The sequence below is a fragment of the Marmota marmota genome, unplaced genomic scaffold (genome assembly GCF_001458135.2).
Source record: "Marmota marmota marmota unplaced genomic scaffold, marMar, whole genome shotgun sequence".
Lineage (NCBI taxonomy): Eukaryota > Metazoa > Chordata > Mammalia > Rodentia > Sciuridae > Marmota > Marmota marmota.
Genome location: NW_025999842.1, coordinates 35627251 through 35653003, shown reverse-complemented (window position 1 = coordinate 35653003; position 25753 = coordinate 35627251). Strand labels below are relative to the sequence as shown.

The 25753-nt window shown below is 35.6% G+C and overlaps 1 protein-coding gene across 6 annotated transcripts in view; it reads left to right on the top strand.

Moving 5' to 3' along the window:
• Window positions 1-25753, top strand: part of Ros1 (ROS proto-oncogene 1, receptor tyrosine kinase) — a 134488-nt gene that overhangs the window by 51530 nt on the left and 57205 nt on the right. For 3 of the 6 annotated variants that reach the window (XR_007344114.1, XM_048793955.1, XM_048794196.1), the window contains exons 19-27: window positions 11655-11872; window positions 12198-12358; window positions 12729-12873; window positions 14999-15261; window positions 17492-17555; window positions 17846-18048; window positions 20018-20220; window positions 21081-21367; window positions 24045-24224. Coding sequence is in view for 5 of the 6 variants with exons in the window: in XM_048793955.1 (XP_048649912.1) it covers window positions 11655-11872; window positions 12198-12358; window positions 12729-12873; window positions 14999-15261; window positions 17492-17555; window positions 17846-18048; window positions 20018-20220; window positions 21081-21367; window positions 24045-24224 (1724 nt within the window). In the remaining variant the exon portion in view is untranslated. The remainder of the gene's footprint in view (window positions 1-11654; window positions 11873-12197; window positions 12359-12728; window positions 12874-14998; window positions 15262-17491; window positions 17556-17845; window positions 18049-20017; window positions 20221-21080; window positions 21368-24044; window positions 24225-25753) is intronic. The other 3 variants (XM_048794018.1, XM_048794063.1, XM_015500638.2) reach the window with 3 other exon arrangements.

Here is a 25753-nt window from a genome sequence, read left to right as displayed (position 1 = left end):
ATGCTATCCTTCCTCCATTGCATGCTTTTAGCCCCTTTATCAAATATAAGATAGTTGTAATTTTGTGGATTGGTCTCTGTGTCCTTTATTCTGTACCATTGGTCCACCTGCCTGTTTTGGTACCAGTACCATACTGTTTTTGTTACTATTGCTCTGTAGTACAGTTTGAAATCTGGTATCGCTATAACTCCTGATTCACACTTCCTGCTTAGAGTTGTTTTTGCTATTCTGGGTCTTTTATTTTTCCATATGAATTTCATGATTGCTTTCTCTACTTCTACAAGAAATCCCGTTGGGATTTTGATTGGCATTGCATTGAACTATAGAGAACTTTTGGTAATATCACCATTTTGATGATGTTAGTTCTGCCTATCCATGAACAGGGCATATTTTTCCATCTTCTACGATCTTCTTCTATTTCTCTCTTTATGGTTCTGTAGTTTTCATTATATAAATCTTTCACCTCTTTTGTTAGGTTGATTCCCAAGTATTTTATTTTTTTTTGAGGATATTGTGAATGGGGTGGTTTTCCTCATTTCCATTTCAGAAGATTTGTTGCTGATATACAGGAATGCCTTTGATTTATGCATGTTGATTTTATATCCTGCCACTTTGCTGAATTCATTTATTAGCTCTAGTAGTTTCTTTGTAGACCCTTTTGGGTCTTCTAGGTATAAAATCATATCTTTCACAAATAGTGATAATTGAAGTTCTTCTTTTCCTATCTTAATGCCTTTAATTTCTTTTGTCTGTCTAATTGCTCTGGCTAATATTTCTAGAACTATATTGAATAGAAGTGGTGAGAGAGGGCATCCCTGTCTTGTTCCAGATTTTAGAGGGAATGCCTTCAGTTTTGCTCCATTTAGAATGATGATAGCCTGAGGCGTAGCATAGATAGCTTTTACAATATTGAGGTAAGTTCCTGTTATCCTTAGTTTTTCTAGTGTTTTGAACATAAAGGGATGCTGTACTTTGTCAAATGCTTTTTCTGCGTCTATCGAGATGATCATATGGTTCTTATCTTTAAGTCTATTGATGTGGTGAATAACGTTTATTGATTTCCGTATATTGAACCAGCCTTGCATCCCAGGGATGAATCCTACTTGATCATGGTGTACAATTTTTTTTATATGCTTTTGTATCTGATTCGCCAGAATTTTATTGAGGATTTTTGCATCTAGGTTCATTAGAGATATTGGTCTGTAGTTTTCTTTCTTTGAAGTGTCTTTGTCTGGTTTCGGGATCAGGGTGATGTTGGCCTCATAGAATGAATTTGGAAGAGCTCCTTCTTTTTCTATTTCCTGAAATAACTTGAAAAGTATTGGTATTAACTCTACTTTAAAGGTTTTGTAAAACTCCGCTGTATACCCATCTGGTCCAGGGCTTTTCTTTGTTGGAAGTCTTTTGATGGCTTCTTCTATTTCCTCCTTTGTTATCGGTCTGTTTAAATTGTGTGTATCTTCCTGACTCAATCTGGGCAAATCATATGACTTAAGAAATTTATCGATATCTTCACTATCTTCTATTTTATTGGAATATAGGGTTTCAAAATAATTTCTAATTGTCTTCTGTATTTCTGTAGTGTCTGTTGTGCCTTTTTCATCCCGTATGTTAGTAGTTTGAGTTCTCTCTCTTCTTAGTTAGCATGGCTAAGGCTCTGTCAATCTTATTTATTTTTTTGAAGAACCAGCTTTTAATTTTGTCAATTTTTTTCCATGGTTTCTTTTGTTTAAATTTCATTGATTTCTGCTCTAATTTTAATTATTTCTTGCCTTCTGGTACCTTTGCTGTTGTGTTGCTCTTCCTTTTCTAGGGTTTTGAGATGAAGTGTGAGATCATTTATTTGTTAGTTTTTTCTTTTTTTGAGGAATGAACTCTAGGCAATGAATTTCCCTCTTAAAACTGCTTTCATTGTGTCCCATAGATTCCAATATGTTGTGTCTGTATTTTCATTTATCTCTAAGAATTTTTTGATTTCCTCCTTTATGTCTTCTGTAACCCATTGATCATTCAGTAACATATTGTTCATTTTTCCAGGTGATGCAGGATTTTTCCTTCCTTCTTTTATCATTGATTTCCAGTTTCATTCCATTATGATCAGATAAGATGCATGGTATTAACTCCACACCTTTATATTTACTAAGAGTTGCCCTATGGCATAATATATGGTCTATCTTTGAGAAGGATCCATGTGCTGCTGAGAAGAACGTATACCCTCTTGATGATGGTTGATATATTCTATATATGTCAGTTAAGTCTAGGTTATTGATTGTGTTATTGAGTTCTATAGTTTCTTTATTCAGCTTTTGTTTGGAGGATCTGTCTAATGGTGAGAGCGGTGTGTTGAAATCACCCATCATTATTGTGTTGTGGTCTATTTGGTTCTTGAACTTGAGGAGAGTTTGTTTTATGAACGTTGCAGCACCATAATTTGGTGCATACAAATTGATAATTGTTATGTCTTGTTGGTGAATGGTTCCTTTTAACAGTATATAGTGTCCTTCTTTATCCCTTTTGATTAACTTAGGTTTGAAGTTGATTTTATTCGATATGAGTATGGCCACTCCTGCTTGCTTCCGAGGACCATATGAATGGTATGGTTTTTCCCAACCTTTCACTTTCAGCTTGTGTATGTCTTTTCCTGTCAGATGAGTCTCCTGAAGGCAGCATATTGTTGGGTCTGTTTTTTTAATCCAAGTTACTAGCCTATGTCGCTTGATTGGTGAGATAAGCCATTAACGTTTAGGGTTACTATTGATATATGGTTTGTACTTGCAGTCATGCTTATTTATTTATTTATTTTAATTTGGCTAGTTTTTCCTCTTTGGTTATTCCCCGCCCCTTTTCTGAGATACCTCCCACTGTTAGTTTTGGGTGCTGTTTTTCAATTCCTCTTCTTGTAGTGTTTTGGTCAAAATGCCTTGCAGTGCTGGTTTTCTGGCTGCGAATTCTTTTAACTTTTGTTTATTGTGAAATATTTTAATTTCATTGTCAAATCTGAAGCTTAATTTTGCTGGATACATATTCTTGGTTGGAATCCATTATTTTTCAGCGTTTGAAATACGTTGTTCCAGGATCTTCTCGCTTTCAACGTCTGTGATGAAAAATCAGTCGTTAACCTAATTGGTTTACCCCTGAATGTAATCTGCCTCCTTTCTCTCATAGCTTTTAATATTCTCTCCTTGTTCTGTATGTTGGATATCTTCATAATTGTGTGTCTTGGAGTTGGTCTATTACGGTTTTGCATGTTTGGGGTCCTGTAGGCTTCCAGGATTTGGCAATCCATTCCACCTTTTATATCTGGGAAGTTTTCTAAGATTATTTCATTCAACAGATTGTTCATTCCTTTGGTTTGAACCTCTATACCTTCTTCTATCCCAATGACTCTCAAGTTTGGTTTTTTTATGACATCCCATATCTCTTGGTTGCATTGCTCGTGATTTCTTAACATCCTTTCTGCGATGACTATATTATTTTTGAGTTGATACACTTTATCTTCATTATCTGATGTTCTGACTTCTATTTGATCTAGTCTATTTGTAATATTCTCATTTGAGTTTTTAATTTGGTTTATGATTTCCTGCATTTCTAGGATTACTGTTTGATTTTTTTTTTTTTAAATCTCTATCTCCTGGTAGAGTTCATTCTTTGCAATTTGAATTTGCTTATGTAATTCATTTTCAAAGTATTCTTTCATTGTTTGGACTTGCTGACTAATGACTTCTCTAAGATTCCATTCCATCTGAGTCAGGTATGCCTTGAGTTCTTTCTCTGTCCATTTTTCTGATGCCTCTAGGTTCTCCTGTAATTTTAAGTTATCCTGCATTGTTTGTAATCCTTTTTTCCCTTGTTTTTTTCATGGTGCTCACGTTACTTTCCAACTCTGTTTGACTGCTGTGTTTCTGTTTTCTCCTATAAATTTGTTTTGGTTTTTATAGCTCCAAGATCTCTCATTTGTGTTGGGAGACAATGTTTAGAGATGTTGGATTTAATTGTGATTTAAGGTAAATTCATTAGTTTCATTAAAGTCCTACAGATTTTGATGGCATATAGAGAATTGAGGTTTGAACTTAGGATTTTATGTTAAGGTCGGGCGATTTGATAGTATGGAGTTTAGTATATGTTAGCTTCTTTGGGGGGTTGCTCAAATGCAGGCAGATATTAACAAGAGAATAGACAGGAGTACTTGGGGGTAGTTAAGGGCTTAGGCGGACTATAGACCGACTTGTAGTATTCATCTATTTGCATTTAGTAAATTATACATAATCGGGGTGGTCATGCTTAAGAGGAAAGATAGGGAAAAGGTAAGGAAGCAAACCAAGAAAGAGAGAGGGAGAGACGAAAGAAAGAGAAAAAAATAGAAAAGAAAAAGAAATGATAAAAAAATAATAAAATACAGTAAAATAAAAATCATAATTTAAAAAATTAATTAAAAAAATTAAAATTAAAAAATTAAAATTTTTTTTTAAAAAAGGCACTGTTAGGCTTCTATTTTCTTCGCTTCCAGTAGGTGGTGCTGTGCCCTCCGGGCCAAGATTTTGCCCTCCAGCTGTAGGAAACAATCTGCGTGAGGCCACTCCCACCTCCCCCACCTGGTGTCTCTCCAAACCTGTTAGCTTAGGTTTATTCCTGGTCTCTAGTCTCCTCGATTCTCCTGCCAGACAGGCCTTCCCCAGTGTGATATCTCTCCGCAGTTCAAGCTACACTCTGGGCCTGCAGCTTTCTGGATGTGGAGTGAGGCTATTGGGAACTGGCCCCCTGTTGTTTTGATTCCCTCCGATAGCCACTCCTCCAAGAGCTGGTGAGACAGGTTTCGTTTTTGCCACTGGTGGGAGGGGGGAGTTGGAGGTCAGGTGCCTTTACCTTTCCCCACTCCTCTATTCACGCTCACTCTGATAATCACGCCCCCGGAAAGCCGGGGAGAGATTTTATGCGATTTCCCTGATGTATGGGAGATGGGCTAAATGTCACATACCTGTTCTATTGCTGAACTTGCTGCGATCTGTCAGAAACTGGTGATGGTGACATCAGCTCTCCAAGATGGTGGCCGCTGGCTTCCTTGGTGGGTTTTCAGGTGTGGAGGACAGATCTGGACTGTTTCTCTCCCTTGTCTCAAACCCAGAACTCAGCCTGGAGCACAGTGAGGGCACAGTTGGCAGGACCCCACAGAATCTGCAGCACCGTTTCTCTGCATTGCTGGCACGCCGTTTCCCGGCACGCCGCAGTCTCTGGCTGCGGGGCGGGCTGCCGATCAATCAGCCTGAATCTCTGGGCGCATGGTTCACTCGTGATTGAGCCCCAGTAATTGATCCTCGGGTGATGGAAATCCTTCCTCTAGGTTTCAGTGCACCCCAGTTTTGCTGGAAATTCCTAACAAGATAGCTTTTGGCCATTCTAACTCGTTATTCACCTGTACAGTGACGCGGCACACAGGGGTGATGCACTCTATTCGCCCTCATCTTACAACCCCCCCCTCTTGGTAGGTTTTTGATGGCATTTTCAATTTCATTGCTTGAAATTGATCTGTTTAAGTTTTCTATGTCTTCCTGTTTCAATTTGGATAGGTCATATGTATCTAGAAATTTATCGATGTCTTCAAGATTTTCTATTTTTTTAGAATATAAATTTTCAAAATAGTTTCTCATTATTGTCTGTATTTCTGTAGTGTCTGTTGTAATATTTCCTTTTTCATTGCTAATTTTAGTAATTTAAATTTTATCTTTCTCTTCATTAGCTTGTCTAAATATTTATCAATTTTGTTTATTTTTCGAAGAACCAACTTTTTTTGTCTGTTTTGTTGATTTTTTGGTTGGTTTCTTTCATTTCAGTTTTATTGATTTCAGCTCTGATTTTAATTATTTTCTGTCTTCTATTGCTTTTGGTATTGATGTGTTCTTTTTCTAGGGCTTTACAAGATATTGTTAGGTTATTTATTTGTTGACTTTTTATTCTTTTAATAAATGAGCTCAATGCAATGAGCTTTCCTCTTAGAACTGCCTTCATAGTGTCCCAGAGATTTTTATATGTTGTATTGCTATTTTAATTTACCTCTCAGGATTTTTTTTTATTACATTCCTGATTTCTTCTGCCATCCATTGGTTATTCAATAGCTTATAATTTAGGCTCCAGGTATTAAGAGTAGCTTATATTTTTATTTCATGATTGATTTTTAGTTTCATTCCATATGATCCAATAGAATGCAAGGTATTATCTCTATTTTGCTTTTGTTGTTGTTGCTAAGAGTTGCTTTGTAGCCTAAGATATGGTCTATTTTAAAGAAGTATCCATGTGATGCTGAGAAGAATGTATATTCAGTCATTGATAGGTGAAATATGCTATATATGTCTGCTAAGTCTAAATTATTAATTGTATTTTTTTTTTAGTTTCATACATTCTTTATTTAGTTTTTGTTTGGAGGATCTAACCAGTGGTGAGAAAGGTGTGTTAAAGTCACCCAGTATTATTTTGTTGTGGTCTATTTGATTCTTGAAATTGAGAATGGTTTGTTTGTTGTACATAGATAGTCCATTGTTTGGTGCATAAATATTTGTGATTGTCATAACTTGTTGAGGTATAATTCCCTTAAGCAGTATGAAATGTCCTTTATTGTCCCTTCTAATTAACTTTGGCTTGAAGTTCACTTTATTTGATATGAATACAGAAATCCCTCCTTGTTTACAGGATTCATGAGAATTACATGTTTTGTTTTTTTTTTCCATCTTTTTACCTTCAGTTTGAGGATGCCTTTGCCTATAAGGTGAGTCTCTTGGAGGAAGCATATTCTTGGATCTTGTTTTTTAATCCAATCCACCAGTCTGTGTCTTTCAATTGATGAGTTTAGGCCATTTACATTCAATGTTATTTTTGAAATACAATTTTTATTCCTTGTCATTTTGATTTATTTCTAGTTTTTAATTTGAGTTATTTTCTCCTTTGATTGATTTTTCTTCTAGTGTAGTTCCTCCCTTTGATGGTTTTCATTTTTATTTTTCATTTCTTCTTGAGTATGTTTTGTAGAGCAAGCTTTCTCATTGTGAATTCTTTCAACTTTCGTTTTTTTTGTGTGGAAAGTTTTTATTTCATTGTCAATTCTGAAGCTTAATGTTTCTGGGTATAGTATTCGTGACTGGCATCCATTTTCTTTCAGAACTTGATGTATATTAATCCAAGACTTTCTAGCTTTGATTGTCTGGGTTGAGAAATCAGCTAAGATCCTGATTGGTTTCCCTCTTGTTTGTCTCTCAAAGCCTTTAAAATCCTATCCTTATTTTGTATGTTTGTAGGCATTTTCATAATAATGTGCCTTGGTGTGGGTCTGTTGTAATTTTGTACATTTGGTGTCCTGTAAGCCTCCTGTACCTGATTCCATTTTATTCTTCAGATTTTAGAAAAAATGTATGTTGTTTAATTTTGGAGTATTTGTAATTTTAAGAATATTATTTATGTCAATTTTTATTTAATACCATGTGGCCAAAAAACATGTTCTGTTTAATTTTAATCCTTTTACATTTATTGAGGTATTTTATGTACTAGCATGTGATATATTATGATGAATATTCTATGTGAACTAGAGAAGAATGTTTTCTTTGCTTTACTTTCTGCAGTGGTCTATAAATGTCAAGTAGGTGAAGTTCATTAATAGTGTTATTAAAATATCTTTATCTGTCTGTATTATCTATCACTGAGAAAGAGGTGTTAAAGTCTTGCACTGTGGTTCTAGATTTGCCTATGGTTTGCTTAGTTTGTGTATCCAAGTGCTTTGTATTTAGTATGTACAATATCAATTTCCTTTTTATTATTGTAAGCTAAACTTATTCATTTATTCATTATGGAAATATTCTGCATAAAGACTACTTTGTCTGATATTAATATAGCCTGGTCAACTTTCCTTAAAGTCTATGTGATACATCTCTTTTCATTCCTTTACTTTTAATCTATTTGTGTCTTTTAATTTGAAGTGTATGAATTGTAAACAGCATATAGTATTTTGCTTTTTATGCAGTGTTATAATTTCTGCCTTTTAATTGGGTGTTTGGTTCATTTACATTTAATATAATGATTAATATGTTTGGATTTAAGCCTACTATGTTGAAGTTTGACTTTCATTTGTATCTTCTGCTCTTTGTTTCTTTGTTCTTATGTTTCTGCTTCTTTTGTGAATATATAAATACTCTGAAACTGTCTCCTCTAGTGAAATTTTAATTATGTCTATATTTTCACATTGTGTTAGAATTAAAATGCACATTTTTAGCATTTTTACATTATGAATCTTCAACTTATTAAGTGAATATTCAAAAATATTATTCATGAATAATTTGGAAAATTTATGACTATATATTTCAATTATTATCCTCCCACATTTTGTGTTCTTAGTATCATAAATTTTAATCCTATGCATACTATTAAATACATATACTTTTGTTATTTTAGCTTAAACAGTCAAGTTTTTAACTTTACCCGATTAGCTACACATTTGGAATTAAAATATAACATATAAAACATTTAGAGGGAAAATTTAGGGATGATTTTTTTTTCATAGATAAAGATGCTGATATCTAGGACATTCATACATTTGCCTGATGTCACATGGTTAATTAGAGGGATGCTCAGGAAGGGAGTAAAGATGATCAGCTGTTATCCATCACATCTGCACTTGTGAATTTTAATGGAGTTTCCCTTCAAATTGCTCTTCCCCCTCCTATGTACAACCATTCCTTTTAGTTTAAAGAAGAATAAACCTATAAATAGTGTAACAACATTTCTGACTTAGAAGTTGAAAAGGGTGCACTTGTCATGAGAGTTCAGATATATTTAGCTATGTCAGGGCAGATTATACTGCTTCAGAGGAGCCTACATCTTTGCTGTTCCCTCTGACTGAACTGTTCCCCCAGCCTAATTCCCCTAGGTAATTCATGTTCGGTCTGCATGACTTGGCTCAAACATTGTTTCCTAAGGGAGGCTTTCTCTGACTGTCCAGGTCCAGTTAGATCTCCTTGTTAAGGAACTCACTTTAATTTTTCTCTTACAATCCATTCAATGATGTATTTATTTAAAAATTATTAGCCTATTCATCAGGGCTGAATATTCTGTAAATGCAGCGATTGTATTTGTCTTATTTACCACTGTATTCCTAATGGCTAATATAGAACTAAATACACATAACATTTATTGAATGAACCAACTCTCAGTAGAATACTTGCCTCATACATCTTATGCTTTATGGAAGGCTTTATGGTGCAAATGCTATGTTGTGATTTTTTTTTTTTTAGCTAAGTTTTGATTCAAGTTAACTTGTTAAGGAATGAAGCGTTTGGGGTACTGACCTCCTGAAAGTAAGGTAATTGTGTTGAAGTTATGCAGAACTCTAGATATTAAGAATTTTGGGGGCTAACCCAGATATGTAGGAGAATTTCACATGAGGGAGGAGTCTTCACCTGGAAGTAAGGAACAATCCAAGTCAGTGAACTAAGAGATTTGGTCTTGTCCTGCAGGAAAATTCTCTATCCTAGGGACCGTTTTAACAATGCTGAAACATATAACAAAACCTGAGAGCAAGGCTGACTAAATACCTTCCCACTGAAGGCTGCAACAGCCCTGTGGGTGGTCCAGAAGCTTTCTCAGACCAAGTGCATACTGCTTGGTGAGTGTTCTTCCACCTGGAGTTGGGTTTTGTATATCTCTTCTAGAAGGTCACTGGAAAGTGCCACTGAGAAGTAAAAACAACAAAATGTAAAATTGGACAAAAGGGTGCAAGTCCAAAGCCTTCATACCTCTGTAGGAATGGAAAAATAGTGTCTTGCCAGAAAAAGAACCATAGGAATGATACTGGTGACTATACATCTTCATCATAAGATTCACAGTTCCCAGCTATGATGTTCCAAGGTAACTTTTGTTTTTTCAAGGAAAAATAGTGAAATTCTCAAAAAAAATTAAAAAATTATTTTGATTTAAAACGCCATACTTTATAATTTTGTAGAGGAGAATGTCAACACTCTAAAATGATTTACACAAATTATTTTTTAAAAAATCAATTCACCACTCCCAAACACTGAGAATCTCTGAGATAGTTTACATGGAATTCTAGGCAACAGGCATAAGTTTATAAACAACCATACAGATTTTTAAAGTAGAAGTCATTTATTAACTTCTCTCTCATTGAGAAAAAAATCTACAAACAAGTTGAACAATAGTCTCTTTGAATTCCTTATTTGGAAAAGGAGTGTTTTGACTAAACCACAGAAGCTGATAACCATCACTGAAGAAACAGATATTTGTGAACAGGAAAAAAATGTTCACAAAACAGAAGGATCACACAGGCTAATGAGTGACAAGTAAATAAGATGACTAAGAGTAGGGGAGAGGTCTGAATCAATGAGCAGAAGCCATTCAATGGACTGTGCCTTCTGAATTGGTTTTCACTGTTCATCTTGTTGGGTTTGTCTGTTCTTGATGGGGTGGTGAGGGTCATAGAATTGTTTTAATCCGTCTTTTTATTTCTTGAGAAAGTCATGATAAAATGAGATCACTTTCTTCCATATATAGAATTTTTGGTATTATTATATCTGCATTTTATACATGGTCAAATGAGAGTTTAAATGATTTGCCTGAAGTTGCATATCTAATAGTTGGTTGAACTGGGGATTCCACACAGTTCTGTTTGGCTTTGAAGTATTGGCTACACTGCAAATTTGTTAATCCACAGTGGGACATGGTCATATTCAGGAATGGGTGTAATCATGAGGGCATGTAGGCCACTCCTGCTTGGTGTCATGTGAACCAGATTAGATATGAAGTGGTTTCTTGAGTGAAGCTGATGGATAGACAGGAAGAATGACCACACAGGGTCTTGGCAAAGTTTGTTTCATGCAGAGCTATTCTGTGCCTGTATGGACTGGAGTTCCCATGGCTACCACAGTTAGGAACCGTTATTCTTGTCAATTCTGGATAAATTCCTGAAAATTCTTGGTCTTTGGTAATCTCCTTTTTTTTTTCTTTCCAAATCTCTCAGACATAATAGGCTTTCCTTTGTTTTCTTTTAGGTAAAATTATAGCCGAAATCTAGCTTGTACTATCTATAGCACTAGTCTATTGCATTGTTCTTGTTTGGTCTCAAAACCCTCTGCCTCACATCTGTCAGTGCTTTTTGAGCCTTTTGTACAGATGGCAAGTTTATCCTTGATGCATTGGTTTTTACTGGTTTCACTTTTTTTTTTAAATCAGTATTTTCTGGTCCTATCAGTACCTTGCCTCATGTCTTTCTTTTGTTAATGCAAATGTTGTAGGAGTACATGGAATAAACCAAAGATGTGATCTCTGTGATGATAAAGTTATGGGAATTCAAGTTGCACCTTTGATGTAGAGTATCACCAAAATCACAAGCATTTGTCAAAAGCTGCAGCTCTGTAAATGATCCTGCTAATGCAATATCACATTAACAAGAAAAAAAACCTAGAAAAATTGGCTTATGTCTGTTACTTTAAGAAAAATGCAAAAAAATCTCTTTAATAGGGAAGTAAAAGTATGCCAATTATTGTTGCAAACTATGTCCTCTATATTTTCCTATACACATGTATTTATAACATATTTTCATGAGTACTTGCATGTACCAGCTCTTCCTCTACTGCAGATGCATGCACTGATTTGCATTGTTTCAGCAGGACTGAGGATATCATCATCACAGAATTTGCAGCCTGGAGTACTTCTGAAATTTCCCAGAATGCACTCATGTACTATAGTGGTCGACTCTTCTGGATCAATGGCTTTAGGATTATCACAGCTCAGGAAATAGGTCAGAGAACCAGTGTATCTGTTTCAGAGCCAGCTGAATTTAATCAGTTCACAATTATTCAGACATCTCTCAAGCCTCTGCCAGGTACTTTATTTTATTATTTCTGTGTATACCCTTTATCCCCATACCTTCTGTTAAATGAACGTTTAGGTTGGGAATTTCTCTTAAGAATTATGTTGTAAGAGGAGAAAGGTATGAGTTAATTTCTGTTGGTTTATTTGTAGTCCGTTTAATTTGAATCCAAATTTTTCAGTCTGAAAAAGTCACAAAAAAGATAGTTTTCAGATATATTAAAGAAAAAATTTTGTTTTAGTTCTAATTAATAGTTATTTGTATTGATTTTCCGTGATTCTATATAGATTGATCATCTTAAATCCTTTCTCCCTTCCTTTCTTTCTCCATCCCAAAGGGAACTTTTCCTCTACCCCGAAGGTTATCCCAGATTCTGTTCAAGAGTCTTCATTTAGGATTGAAGGAAATGCTTCAAATTTTCAAATCTTATGGAAAGCACCTCCTCCTTTGGACTGGGGCATCGTCTTCTACAGTGTGGAATTCAGGGCTCATTCAAAGGTATGGTGTTGGTTCTAGTAAGTTCAATTTTCCAAACAGTCTGTACCATCAGCAGCAGCCCCTATGCAAACTGATATGTACTTTGTCAATTAAGCCCATTTCCTGTTGCTTCCATAACATTTGGTTAGTGGGGTTATTCCTGAGAGCACTGGTTTATAGCCATTCTCTGCTCACTTTGTGTTAACTGTTATGTTGGATACACTTTAACTGGAATATACAGTAAAATATAGGATTTACTAAAATGAACATTTCCAAAATTGCAAGTGTTGACTTCACATGTCAACTGAAGTTTTGAGATTTTAGTTAATTAGGAATGAAAAATTTTCTAATTCTTCCCCTGAGAAAATGTTTTTTGTGTGTTTTATTTTAGTTCCTGGCTAGTGAACAACATCCTTTACCTGTATTTACTGTGGAAGGGCTGGAGCCCTATGCCTTATTTAATCTTTCTGTCACTCCTTATACCTACTGGGGAAAGGGCCTCAAAACATCTCTATTACTTCGAGCACCTGAAACAGGTATAGGGGTAAAAATCTTTCTTTAAAAAAAAAAAGGCAGAATCTCAGTTCCCATTGTTTGGAATGGGTAGTTAATAATATTTTAAAATAACTTTCAGTTTTGTATATATGTTCAGATTCACTACCCTTCCAATAAATATTTGGAGATTAGAGTAGCATTATTAAATAAATCTGCATAATTTATTCCAGAAGAAGTAAATTTCAAAGATTTCTCAAAGACTGTTTCACTTTGTTGTAGTGATGCACAAGATGCAAAACCACAAATTGTTTCAGGCAATTTATGAAAATTTTCCTTAGGAAAATGAACATTTAAAAGCAGAGAAAATTTCTTGGAAGGCAGGTGTTCGTAAACATGGTAACTCAGAATGTTTTATGGGTGAATAACTTATGCCTAAATATTATGTTTTTTGTCTTTTGCAAATGTATCCAAAAGAATACTAGCCATATCTTTGCATGTATATATATCACTTTAAAGTGTATAAAGCAATTCATATGTATCATTCCTTTATTAAAAGTTTATTATATAACCATTATGTGTCAGAAAGATCATTTCATCTGATCCCCACACAGCTCTAAGGTGCATAGGACAGGTGTTATAGATTATTCTATAATCTATATGAAATGGAAGCCTAGTAATTGCCCATGGGAGGGGCTGGGACCTAATTCAGAATTTATATTCCAGTTTCAGCAAGTTGGCAAATGTTGGCAAATAATAACTTCATATTAATTTAATTTACATATACTTCCTAACCTAGGACCTGGCAGGTGGCAAGAGTTCAATAAACATAGATATCCATTAACCATTGCATTTTTTTTTTACTGTTGCAATTTGTTCAACAATATTTATCCATGAGTCTCAGAACAGAAACATAGTGCACCTTGGACTCTTCTTTTCTTGGGATATCAAATTTGGTGGCACTGTTCTGTGGAAATGAACTTCATTGCATCCATCAAGGGATCCCATAGTGGGACAGGCTCAACATCTGCTGGATGTTGGGGGTAATAAAAAAGAAGATAGGATTTGGTTCTCACCTTCAGGATATTTACAGTGTAGCAACACATTATTCAAATTGACCAACAGTTATTAAGGACTTAGTTGTGTCAGTCCTACATCAGATTGGTGGAGAGTTAACAAGGAATAAGAGAAGATGCTTTCTCTGACAGAGCTCATAAGATGGTGTAGAGATAAACACATGAACTGCTAGCATAATAGCAACAGGACAGTGAAAACTGAGTAGAAATGTTGTAAGTGAGTAGATGACATTGTGAAACCTTCATGCATTTCAAGCTGCCTCAGATATTTTTAGAAGAGGTAGAAGGACAAGGACTGATATGACCATGGAAGGTCTTTGGGTATCGGAAACTTTAGCTGGGTTCTGAGAGATGGAGAAAGAAGAGGCCCCCCCCCCCATATGAGAAACACAGTATGGCTGGGGTTGATGGTGTTAGTGGTGAAAATTAAGGAGCAATGCCATTGGAATGGGGGCAGGTGTGGAAACTCGTGGAGGAGTCTTGAGAAAGAAGGGGATGTCTATGGTAGAAGGACTTAGAAATCAGGCAGAGGAATTTCTCTTGATTAAAGAACTAAGAGATTGAACTGCTTGGTTTGCTTCTAGCAACCAGGTCATATCCTTGGGATGTTATCAGCTTTCTCCAAAACTTTCTGCCTCCTAGGGAGTTTAGGGTGAGAGGATCCCTAATATGCTGTATTTTATACCCTGAGCTGGCTGAAGCCTGTTTAAAGTTACTGTCTCCCTTTCTGACTTTTCTACCTCCAGCTAAATTGCTCTATGAGGATGAGAGTGAGTGTTGTATTTTGTAAGGAGAACCAGTAATTTTTGATCTATACAGGGCACAGATGAGAAAAAATGGGCTTAAGTGGTAGTAGGAGGGGTTTTGAGTTGGACACAGGAAACCTTTCCTGTTAGTAAGACTTGCTGAAACATCAGGATATATTCCTGAAGAAATCTATGGAATTTTCTCTCCTGAAGATCTTTAAGAATGAGAGACATGTACCTCAACTGCCTGAGAAGAGAAATACTTACTGCTAAGATATGCATACCCTGATTACGAGTGGTTAAAGGCTTATATTCTTTTCTGCCCTATCCATGCCTCTGTTTTTCAGTTCCATCAGCACCAGAGAACCCCAGAATATTTACATTACCAAGTGGAAAACACCTCAATAAGAATGAAGTTGTGATAGAATTTAGGTGGAATAAACCTAAGCATGAAAATGGTGTGTTAACAAGATTTGAAATTTTTTATAATATATCCAACCAAAGTGACTTGAACGATACATTTAAACAATGGATTGCCGTCAACTTAATTCCTTCAGTGATGTCCTTTCGACTGGAGGGCATGAGTCCTGGGTATATTGTTGCCTTCCAGGTACGAGAGAGAAAACTAAAATATGGGAGTCTTACCTAGTGCCAAAGAGGGTTAATTAAAGGTCTAAGTTGAGAATTCCTACTCTGTAATAACTTGAAGTGCACTGTGATCAGAGGGGTCAAGTGGGCAGCAAAAATGTACAGGAAGGAGAAAACAGCTTGGGTAAAGAACATCTCAGCAACTTTCTGGCATTAAGGGAAAGATGTTGTCCTGGGTTCAATTCCTGGTATTTCCCATCCCCCTCATTAAGGGTACTTTTCAGATTCAGAATAAAGCAATATTTGTCAATGTCTTCATCATAGGTCAGGCACCATGATTGTATTCTTATATTCTTAATCTCATTTGATCTCATTCTTGAAGAAAAACCCTGTGAGTATCAATTATCAAAGTTGTATGACTAGGAGGTGATATACCATAATTCAACTCCTAGACTCCTTTTGTAACCACATCAAAACACCCCTGTGAACCATCTAGGTGCCCTGACTTGGTAAATGTCAATAAAAATAAAAGCCGAGGTTCTGCATAGTTATATCTCACAGTTACCACTTGTCTATTGACAGAGCAGAAGGAGAACATCAGTTAAGAAAAAAAATCTATTGTCATTGCATTTTGCTAATTTAAATATTTAATATGAAATAACTTTTCACTTATAGTAGGAGTCTTGATGATTTTCATATCTTCATCAATTACTATGCTTGTGACAATTATACATATTTAGAGTTAATTTCCATTTCTTTTTTTGGAGAAATGATATTTTCAAGATTTGAGTTTCCTATGGATCTTTTTTCTTTTGGTAAAATTCTAATTTAATAATTATTTTGATAATTAAGCTTACATATACTAATCAAAAAGATTAGAGATAATATATATTATTTAATTTATTCCAGTTAAATAAATATTCTGGCTAAGTATATATGTCTATATGTAGACAGTTTCAAATTTCAGTCACCATAAAATGTGCAAAGTGATATGTATGCATGGATATGAATGAATTTTATATAACACTGTTCTGTATAAAAAGACTGCTATATACAAATGTACCATTATAAATCATACAGATGTTAATATGCAGAGCATAATAAAGTGTATTTAATGCTAGACTATAATAAAGGCAATCCAAAGTTCTGTTGATTGAGATAGCACATATACAAGTTTTGAAAATGGTAATGCTTTGTTACTCAATAAAAATTTGACTGTTAGGATGTGGAGTGAAACAACGGAAAGAAAATTATGCAAACTTTGGATGATTTGGTTGTTGTGCCTCTTTCTACATTTGTCATTATTAGATGAATTACTTTAATTATAATCCAGGTCCAGTTTTTACTCCTAATAGTTGTGAGGATCAAAAGAGATAATAGCTGGGCATGGTGGTGCATGCCTATTATCCCAGCAGCTGGGGAGGCTGAGGCAGGAGGATCACAAGTTCAAAGCCAGTATCAGCAACTTAGTGGGGCCCTAAGCAACTCAGTGAGACCCTGTCTCTAAATAAAAAATATAAAAAAGGGGTGAAGATGTTTTCCTGGGTTCAATTCCTGGTATTTCCCATCCCCCTCAAAAGAGATAATATATGTGAAAATGGTTTGAAATGCATTATTTTTTAATATAAGTTTAATTGTTTTCTTTTATAAATGTCCTTTTAAAAATATAGTAAATTTAGTTATGTGATACTTTTAGCTATTGAATTTAAGATAAGTAGAAATTTATCATAATTTGTATAGTTTTATTTCTGTTGTGTTCTATGTAATCTAATCTTGGAATTATCTGAAGATCTCTTAGTTATCTTATAAAGTCCAAATGACAAGTAAAGATGGTACATATTCAAGGTGTATAATGTGATGATTTGATATGTGTCTATGTTGGGTAATGACCATCAGAATCATATTGATCTACACATCTATCACCACTCATGCTATACATTAAATTCTCAGATGTTTTCAGAAATTAGTTTTTATTTTTCTTTCTTTGCAATAGAAATTATGCTATTTTTTTTAACTTTTCTATACCCCCAAACAAAACAAGACAAAAAACTAAGAAATAAAAAACCCAGCAACGTAAGTATGGGACAATATATTTATTTATTGCCATATACTTAGGCTTAAGCAGCTATTTGAAATTATCGTGTATCAGGAGTGAAAATAAGACATTCAATAATTTGTCAGTCTCAGAAGTTATTTATTCCCACAGACAATACTATTGAATGTATCCATTTGTTTCCTTTTCTTTCCTTTAGGTTCGAGTTTTTACATCTAAAGGACCTGGACCATTTTCTGACATAGTAAAGTCTTATACATCAGGTATTTGTTATCTAAATCTGTGTAACAATTTAAAAGCACCCTTACCCCCATGGATATCTTTAGAGATATGAACAGCAACTCTGAAGTTGAGGTGAAATAAAATAATCAATTTTTCTCATCACCAAAATATTTTTGAAGAATCTAGGGTTAGAAGGCTTAAAAGTCTTCATTGAAACTATTAGATGAACCCAAAAGAGGCCAGTGGATTTAAAAACTGCCCCATACTTGCTCAAGAGACTTTGCTAATCTGATTTTCTCATACATGATATCTATTTGTTTTTCATTTTCAGAAATCAACCCATTTCCTTACCTCATAACTCTTCTTGGCAACAAGATAGTGCTTTTAGATATGGATCAAAATCAAGTTGTGTGGACATTTTCAGCAGAAGGAAACATCAGTGCCGTAGGCTACACAGCTGATAATGAGATGGGTTATTATGTTCAAGGAGACTCACTCTTCCTCCTGAATTTGCAGAATCGTTCCAGCTCTGAAGTACATTGCTCTGTAATTCTTTTGAAATGAAGGAAGTGGACTATTTACATATCATATTACCTTATAATTAAAATAAATGGCCAGTGGTTGAGCTACTAGGATTAGAGTGACTGAAAAGGACAGATACTGTATAATTATTTAGCTACAAAGACTATAGATTTGGGCAAATGTCATTCAGGATTAATTTTTGGTTACTGTGTTTGAGGTGTTGTTTTAGAATCTGAGGATAGAGAAGTGTGTTCGCTTTCTGTTATGGGAACAAATACTTGAGATAATCAACTTATAAAGTCAAAAGACCTATTTTAGCTCACGTTTTGGAGATTTCAGTCCATGGTCATTTGCCCTCTCCACAAGATCCCCCTCCAAACCCCCGCTTTTGGACCTGTGGTGAGGCAGCACGTCATGTTGGAGTGTATGTGGTAGATCAAAGTCAGCTCACCTCCTGGCCAAAAGACAGAATGAGGAAGAGACTAGGGTCCCACAATCCCTTTTGAGAACATGCTCTCCCAGTGACCTAAAGACCTGCGACTAGTCCCCCTTTCTTTCATAAAGATTCCATTAGTTCCCAATGGCACTGTGAATTGGGACCAGGACTTTAATGCATGGGTTTTTGGGTGACATTCCAGATCCAAACTATGGGGAGGGATTAAAAAAATTACAGGCTTTGCTCCTAACAAAACTGGTCTAGTATTAGTCTGACATCAGGAAGCCATTGCTTCACAGTAATTAAGAGGGCAAGTTTTGGGATCTGACTAGCTGGAATTTATTTCTGGCTCCATTCTGTGACTAACAACAAGTTATTTAACTTCTGTGATTAAATAGTGCTTCATCATAGGGTTCCCATGAAGATTAAATGAGAGAATCTATTAAAACACAGCACAATGCCTGGAATGTGGTAGGCATTCACTAAATAATTAGCTAATATAGAAATCAGACTAGTGTAATTGGTAGGTTGTGATCAGAATATAGAAGAATCACAGAAATGAGCGTCAATCCAGGCTGAAGTGGTGGTGGTGTGGGTAGAATGGAAAAACATGTTGGGCACAAGGAAGATGAGCCAAGGGAAGGTAGAGAAAAGCAGAGAGAAGCAAGTGCCAAGGCATTCCAAAGAGTATGCTCAGGAGCTACATTTGTAGGTAGGGGGAACATGCAGAAGGAACATGCAGGTAGGGGGTGAAAGTGGAGGGAAAGTAAACAGGCGGCAAAGCTGGAGAGGTAGGCAGGAGCCCAAGCATTATGAACCTCCTTTAACATGCTAAAGAGTCTGGTATCAAGCTGGCAGCCAGCAACAAGCCATCAAAGAAATTTCATGGGTCATTAACTTGGACAAGTTATATTTTAGAAAGACCTCTTTGTCGGCAGTGTATGCCATGACTTGGAGAGGTGAAACTGAGACAATTAGGAACAAATCTCAGAAATCCAAGCAGGAAATATTGGGCTTGAGTTAGCCAGGCAGTGAAGTGAGAAAGGTGGAGACACATTGGGAGATATTTAAAGTAAGATTAGTTCACTGTGTATAGATTTGTGAGGAAAAAAAAAGTGAAGGGGAACCACGTTTGTCCTATTTGTTTCCTCGGGTGAATATTGGAAATCCATAAACATATAAAGTGCAAGAGAAAAGGAGATTTTGGGGTATGGCAATAAATTCTGTTTTATGGGGTCATCCATGTAGAGGTGTTCAGTAGGTAGTTTGATATTTGAATTGGTAAGGGATCTTGGCTGAAAATGCGAATTTTTAGCTCTGGTCTGTGGATAGTAGTTGAAGTCAAGATCATTGAAATTACCTAGGAAAAATACACAAAATAAGAGGATGGCTCATGTTACAATACTACACAATCCAGAATTATTGAGGCTTTGGATTACAAAGGAGGAGTGCAGTAAATAAGTGATATGGATAATTACAGAAAAGTCTTCACATTAAAAAAAATTAATAATATCTTTTTGGCTGTCTTCTTTACCTAACTTTAAGCTTTTCCGAGGTGCACTGGTTTCTGATATCACAATTATCACAATTGACTGGATTTCAAGACATCTCTACTTTGTGAAAGAATCACAAGATGGAATCCAAATATTTGATGTGGATCTTGAACACAAGGTGAAGTATCCCAGGGAGCTGAAGATGTGCAAAAGGAATTCAACAATAATTTCTTTTTCTGTATCTCCTCTTTTAAGGTATGTTATCTTTTTCTGTTGTGATGAAACCAATGTCAACATATTTAATGTAATGTTTTTTGGCTTAATATTAGAAAATGAGATGTTTAGCATTCTTGGTTCATTACATTAACTTAGAGTCCATAATTTTACATATGAGCTCATAACCACAAATACGTAATTTTAATCCATACAGAAAATTTGACTAACCTAAAGTTAGGCTAATTACCAGGAGGAAACCAGTAGTAGAGTTTTGTACTAATGGATCTAATAATATCATAAGTTGGTAAGGACACAAAGAGGACTGAGACAGTGACAGATGATCAGGAACAGGTGTACAACAGGTGTTGCATAGCAAAAGCTACCCTGGGCTCAGCCATCTTGGCTTAATTAATGTCTTCATCAAATGAATTTTAAGGTCTCTATTCAGCGACTGAATAGCAATTTTCCAGGTTGGAAAGGCATATTTTTATTTGTGCCCTTAAAAGTTTAGGCTATTCTCAAATTAGATTGTTCACTAGGATACTAGTATTAAGAATAGGAACAAATGAAGAAAATAATGGAGATGGGTATAATGAAAAATTAGAAAATTTACAGCCATTAATGGCATGTAAGTCACTTGGACTATAAGCACCTAAGTTAATTATGCACCAAGGCTTTAGTTGTAAATATACTTGTTGAAAAATCATTGGAAAATGGTATGAGTTGGACTTCCTGTGTCTTCCCCAGCTCATAACATTATTAGACTCTTGGACATGCTCTCTCCTAAGGCTGCATTTGTCCTCCAATTATACAAATGATTGATCTTCATTAGAAACTACTATTTGAAATTATATACTTTGCTCATTAACTTGGAGGGACTTTCCCCCCCCCCCCTGTAGTCGCTTGTATTGGACAGAAGTTTCCGATTTGGGCTCTCAGATGTTCTACTACAGTATTATCAATCACACCTTGCACCGCATTCTGCAACCCACAGCCACAAACAAACAAAATGGAAGAAGTCAATGTTCCTGTACTGTGACTGAATTTGAGTTAAGTGGAGTGATGACTATTGATACCTCTGAACTAGAGAAGCCACAAATATACTTTGCTAAAGGGCAAGAGATCTGGGCCATGGATCTGGAAGGATGTCAGTGTTGGAGAATTGTCATGGTGCCTGCCATGCTTGGTAATATACTGACGTGTGCACATAGATCTTCACCAGTAGCAGGAACTCTTCCTGTCCCATTAAGAAGAGCTTGCATTCCACATATACTTAAAGGAATATGCTTATGGTATTTGCTCTGGATTATGCCAACTGTTGTAGAATTCAAATCAAGTTGTATACAGGGAAATTGTATGTAGGCATTTACATAATTTTCTAAATCAGTGTTTTAAAAAGATCTGTAATTAACAATAGACTTAAAATTTAACAAACTTAACTATATATTCTAAACATGCTACTAAATGCATGCCCCATTTAATCTTCTAATTCTTAGGTGAGGTAGGAACTGGTATCTTCATTTTACAGATGAGAAAACTTAGGCTGAGAAAGGAAGTTCCAGGGTCACATTAATAGAGAAGTCAAAACAGGGCCAACTACAATAGCCATGGTCTTACCAGCACCCTACTCTATTTCCTCTCTGACTCCACTTTCAGTTGAGTCGGTCAATATGCGGCATCTATCTGTTGAAATTCAGACTTACAGAGGAAATGTTTGAAAGTCTAAAATGATTTGGGAAGTCTCCTAATTAGGAGTAACTCCATCAGAAAAAAATAGACTCTAGCCCATATGCTGTTAACAGTCTTCTCCTCATTGTCCAATATAGAAATCACAGGTGACGTGTGATGATTTAAATTTAAATGAATTAAAATTTAAGATATTAAGCATTTACTCCCTTAGTTCTACTACCCACATTTCAAGTGCTTCAAAAGCCAGAAATGGTTAGTGGCCACTGTACTGGACAATGTGGGCATAAAACCTTTCCATTGTCACTGAAAAGTTCTCTCGGGTAATGCTGGAATATAAAGTTAAAAGTTTTGACATTAAAAACGTGTGTGTGTGGTGGGGATTGTTATTGTACATTTGGTTTTATAGACATGTCTCCCAGAGTCTTTTAGAAACAATTCTATATACTCTCAGTAGGATTAAAAGTAGAGATGATGTTTTGAATTTCTCTTCTTGTTTCTGCTTTTTGTGACAGACTCTTTCTTTGATCAAAGGAATTATACTACTTTGAGCACTTTTTTTCCCACACCTCTACCTTGGCCTTACATGTCCGTAGTTTAGCAAGTCTACTTTTAGCAAAAATAATACCAAATTAGTTTAGAGAAAACCCTCCCCTGGATATCTGATCAAGTTCTTCATCCCTACTCTTGATATATAGGCTCTGGCTGATCTTTAGCAAGAATCCTGTTAGGCTAGTGTATCAAGAATCTTCTTACCCTTGATGTCTCCTCAGTAATTTTCCTCCCACTAACTCCCTAGTTCTAGTTGGCTATAAATCCCTACCTATCTTTGTTGTATTGCAACATCTGTCTTCCCTATTACAATATTGTGCTAGTCTTAAAAATGTATTTCTTATTTTAACAAGTGTCAGAAAAATCTTTTCTCTAAAATCAGATACACAAGGATTATCCAGTAAGCCCTTATATAGATAAAGAACAGTCTTTCATAAATTCACGATTAGAATTCATAATCCTAAAATCAGAAAATTAGATGCCTTTAAAGATTATTTAGCTGTCATGTTGAAAGAAAGCCCCTCTATAAAAATAACCTTTATTGAACACAGGTTTATAAAAAAATTACTACTTTATAAGAAAATCTATTTTGGAACAATTCTGAAATTAGATTTTTTTCCTGATATTTAGCCAAAACCTTTTCTCCATTTCTTCACTGATTTTAATCTATAAATTTATAAAAAATAAATTAGTCACTTTTTACTTGATTGCCATTTAACTATGTAGAGATGGTGTCATAGTCCATTCTAAACATTTTCTTTAGAAGAAAAATGTATATCTATATGTATATCTGTAACTACTCTTCAGTGACGTAGCTTCTAGGACTTTCTTTGCCTTAGTTATCTTCCTGTTGTTTAACTCCAGTTAATTAAATGTCACCCCATAATAATATGTTGTCCTTTTAACATGTCCCGATCAGTGCAGGGGAACTCTGACTTCCTAGGTCTTCTTATTGAAGATAAAAGTAGCATCAAATCTTTGAGTTTTCTAATGTTTAAAAAACTGATAGTTTTTTTTCACATAAACTGTTAGTAAACCAGGTCTCTTTTATTTGTTAATTTATAGGGTTTATTTTAAACTTGAATTTAGGATTTTATGTTTGTTTCTACTACATTTCAATTCATTTCCTGATTCTGTTGTGATACTTTAGAATTTCAAGGTAGTAACTGAACCTACTGGTGACAGTGATAATTGTGTATTATCTGCAAATATCTTTAATATGTTTATCATGCATTCATTCCAAACTATGGATAAAAAACATTGAGTAAAGCACTGAGCCTTGGGCCTATTACTGTTACAGATTGCTATTGTTCGACTTGGAGTAACATAAATGGTTTTAAATCCTGGCTCTGACCTTAATTAACTATGGCTCTGAGTATATTATTTAAGTCCTACAAATCTCAGTATACATTTTCACAAAATGAAGCTGATAATAATAGCATTTACCTAATTTATTGACTTTATGTGAAGCTAAAATGAGAGAATACTTCATTTAGCCAAGTAGTATAAAAGTATTTTTTTTTTAATATTGAGAAATAGAAAGACTCAAAACTTAGCACTTACAGGAAAAGTTTAGAGTAGAAAACTAAAGAAATGTATGATTTGTTCTTTATGTTTTTATTCAGCAGAAAAGACACTGGCTAGCCTAACTGTGGGTGGGAAATTTATATATTGGATCATCACAACAAAAGAAAACACCCAGATTTATCAAGCAAAGAAAAGAACTGGGGCCATCCTCTCCCAGGTGGAGGCCCGAAGGAGTAAATGTATCTTGGCTTACAGTTCAGTTATGCAGCCTTTTCCAGGTAAGAAAGTCACAATCAGCTTGTCTCCTCCTCTAGGGCTGTCCTTCTAGTCACTTTGTTATACTCTCAACTGTGTTCCAAACCAATCAGTCTTTAGGTTTGCCCTGGTCACAAATTACCTCTGTGTGTTTGCACAGCTTGGGTTGCAGAGTCAACTTTAGATGTGGGAAACCTCTGACCTGAATTGTCTCTGTCTATTTTTTTCTCTTTTCAATCACAAAATTTCTCTTATTTCTGTCTTTTTTCTACTTTCTGATATTTTCGGCTTCTCAGTGGTGTGTAAAAGCATTTCATAAAGTCCCAGTTATTTTTCAAGGTAAAGTGCTATATTTGTTGTAGTATGATGTAGTATGCATTATATATTGAAGTGTTATGTGCTAATATGTTGGGGTAATATATAGTGCCATTTAATATGTGTAAATTGGTGTTGCCATTTTTACTTAAGTCTCTCTCTCTCTCTCTCTCTCTCTCTCTCTCCCCCCCCTCCCCTTTTTCTTTCTCTCCTTTTCTGTTCTGCTAGGAATTAAATCCAGGGCCTCATGCATGCTAGGCAAGTGCTCTACCACTGAGCTGTAGCCCCAACTTTTTATCTTTTTTTTAAAGGTGTCACTGATGAAATTTTTAGTGTTGTTCCTCTAGTCCTACTTTTCCCATGACCTCTTTGAATTTATGGAATTATTTATAGGAATGTATGTATCATATTAAAGCGGAACTAAATATTTTCTATTGGGAGTAAAAGTAAACTTTTAAAAAGCTGAAAACCAACAAACAGAAACAAAAACTGCATTGCATCATCTCCAGTGACATTCAAATCTCAAGCAGTTTGAGTTTTTTTTTTTTAAATCAAATTCTCCTTGCCATTAAGGTTCAGGTGTCTTCCTCAATTAAGCATAAATCTCTCTTAGAGAGTAACAAAAATGAATGAAATAACCTTCCTGTGCTTAAATATATTGTTTTAAAATATGTAAGTTGAAAAAATGTAAGAATTAATAAATAGGTTTACTTCATATTTTGGTGAAATAATTCACTTTTTACTATAAGAATACTAAGAGATTTAAAATGTTTATGGGACTTATGGTTTCTGACCCAGCATTTTAGAAGCTTGAAAGGTACCATTCTTCCTTAATAGTGAGTAAAAGACTCCCACCTTAGAATTCCATTGATCTAGAGCCGCCCCCCTCCCCCTGCGCTGGCAAGGTAGAGGGAACTGTGACCACCCACAGAGCAGGCCCAGCGGCCTGCTGAGGGGCAGAGCCGCCCCCCACCCCCCGCGCCTGCCAGGTAGGCGGAACTGTGACCACCAACAGAAAAGGCCCAGTGGCCCGCGGAGGGACAGAGCTTCCAATCACTCCTGCAAGGTAGGCGGGCCTGCGACCCACCGGAAGAAGAGGAGCAGCGGCCTGCTGAGAGGCAGAGCCGCCCCCTCCCCCTGCACCTGCAAGGTAGACGGAACTGTGACCACCATCAGAACAGGCCAGACCTGCAACCGACAGACAGAACAGGCCCAGTGGCCTGAGGAAGGGTAGAGC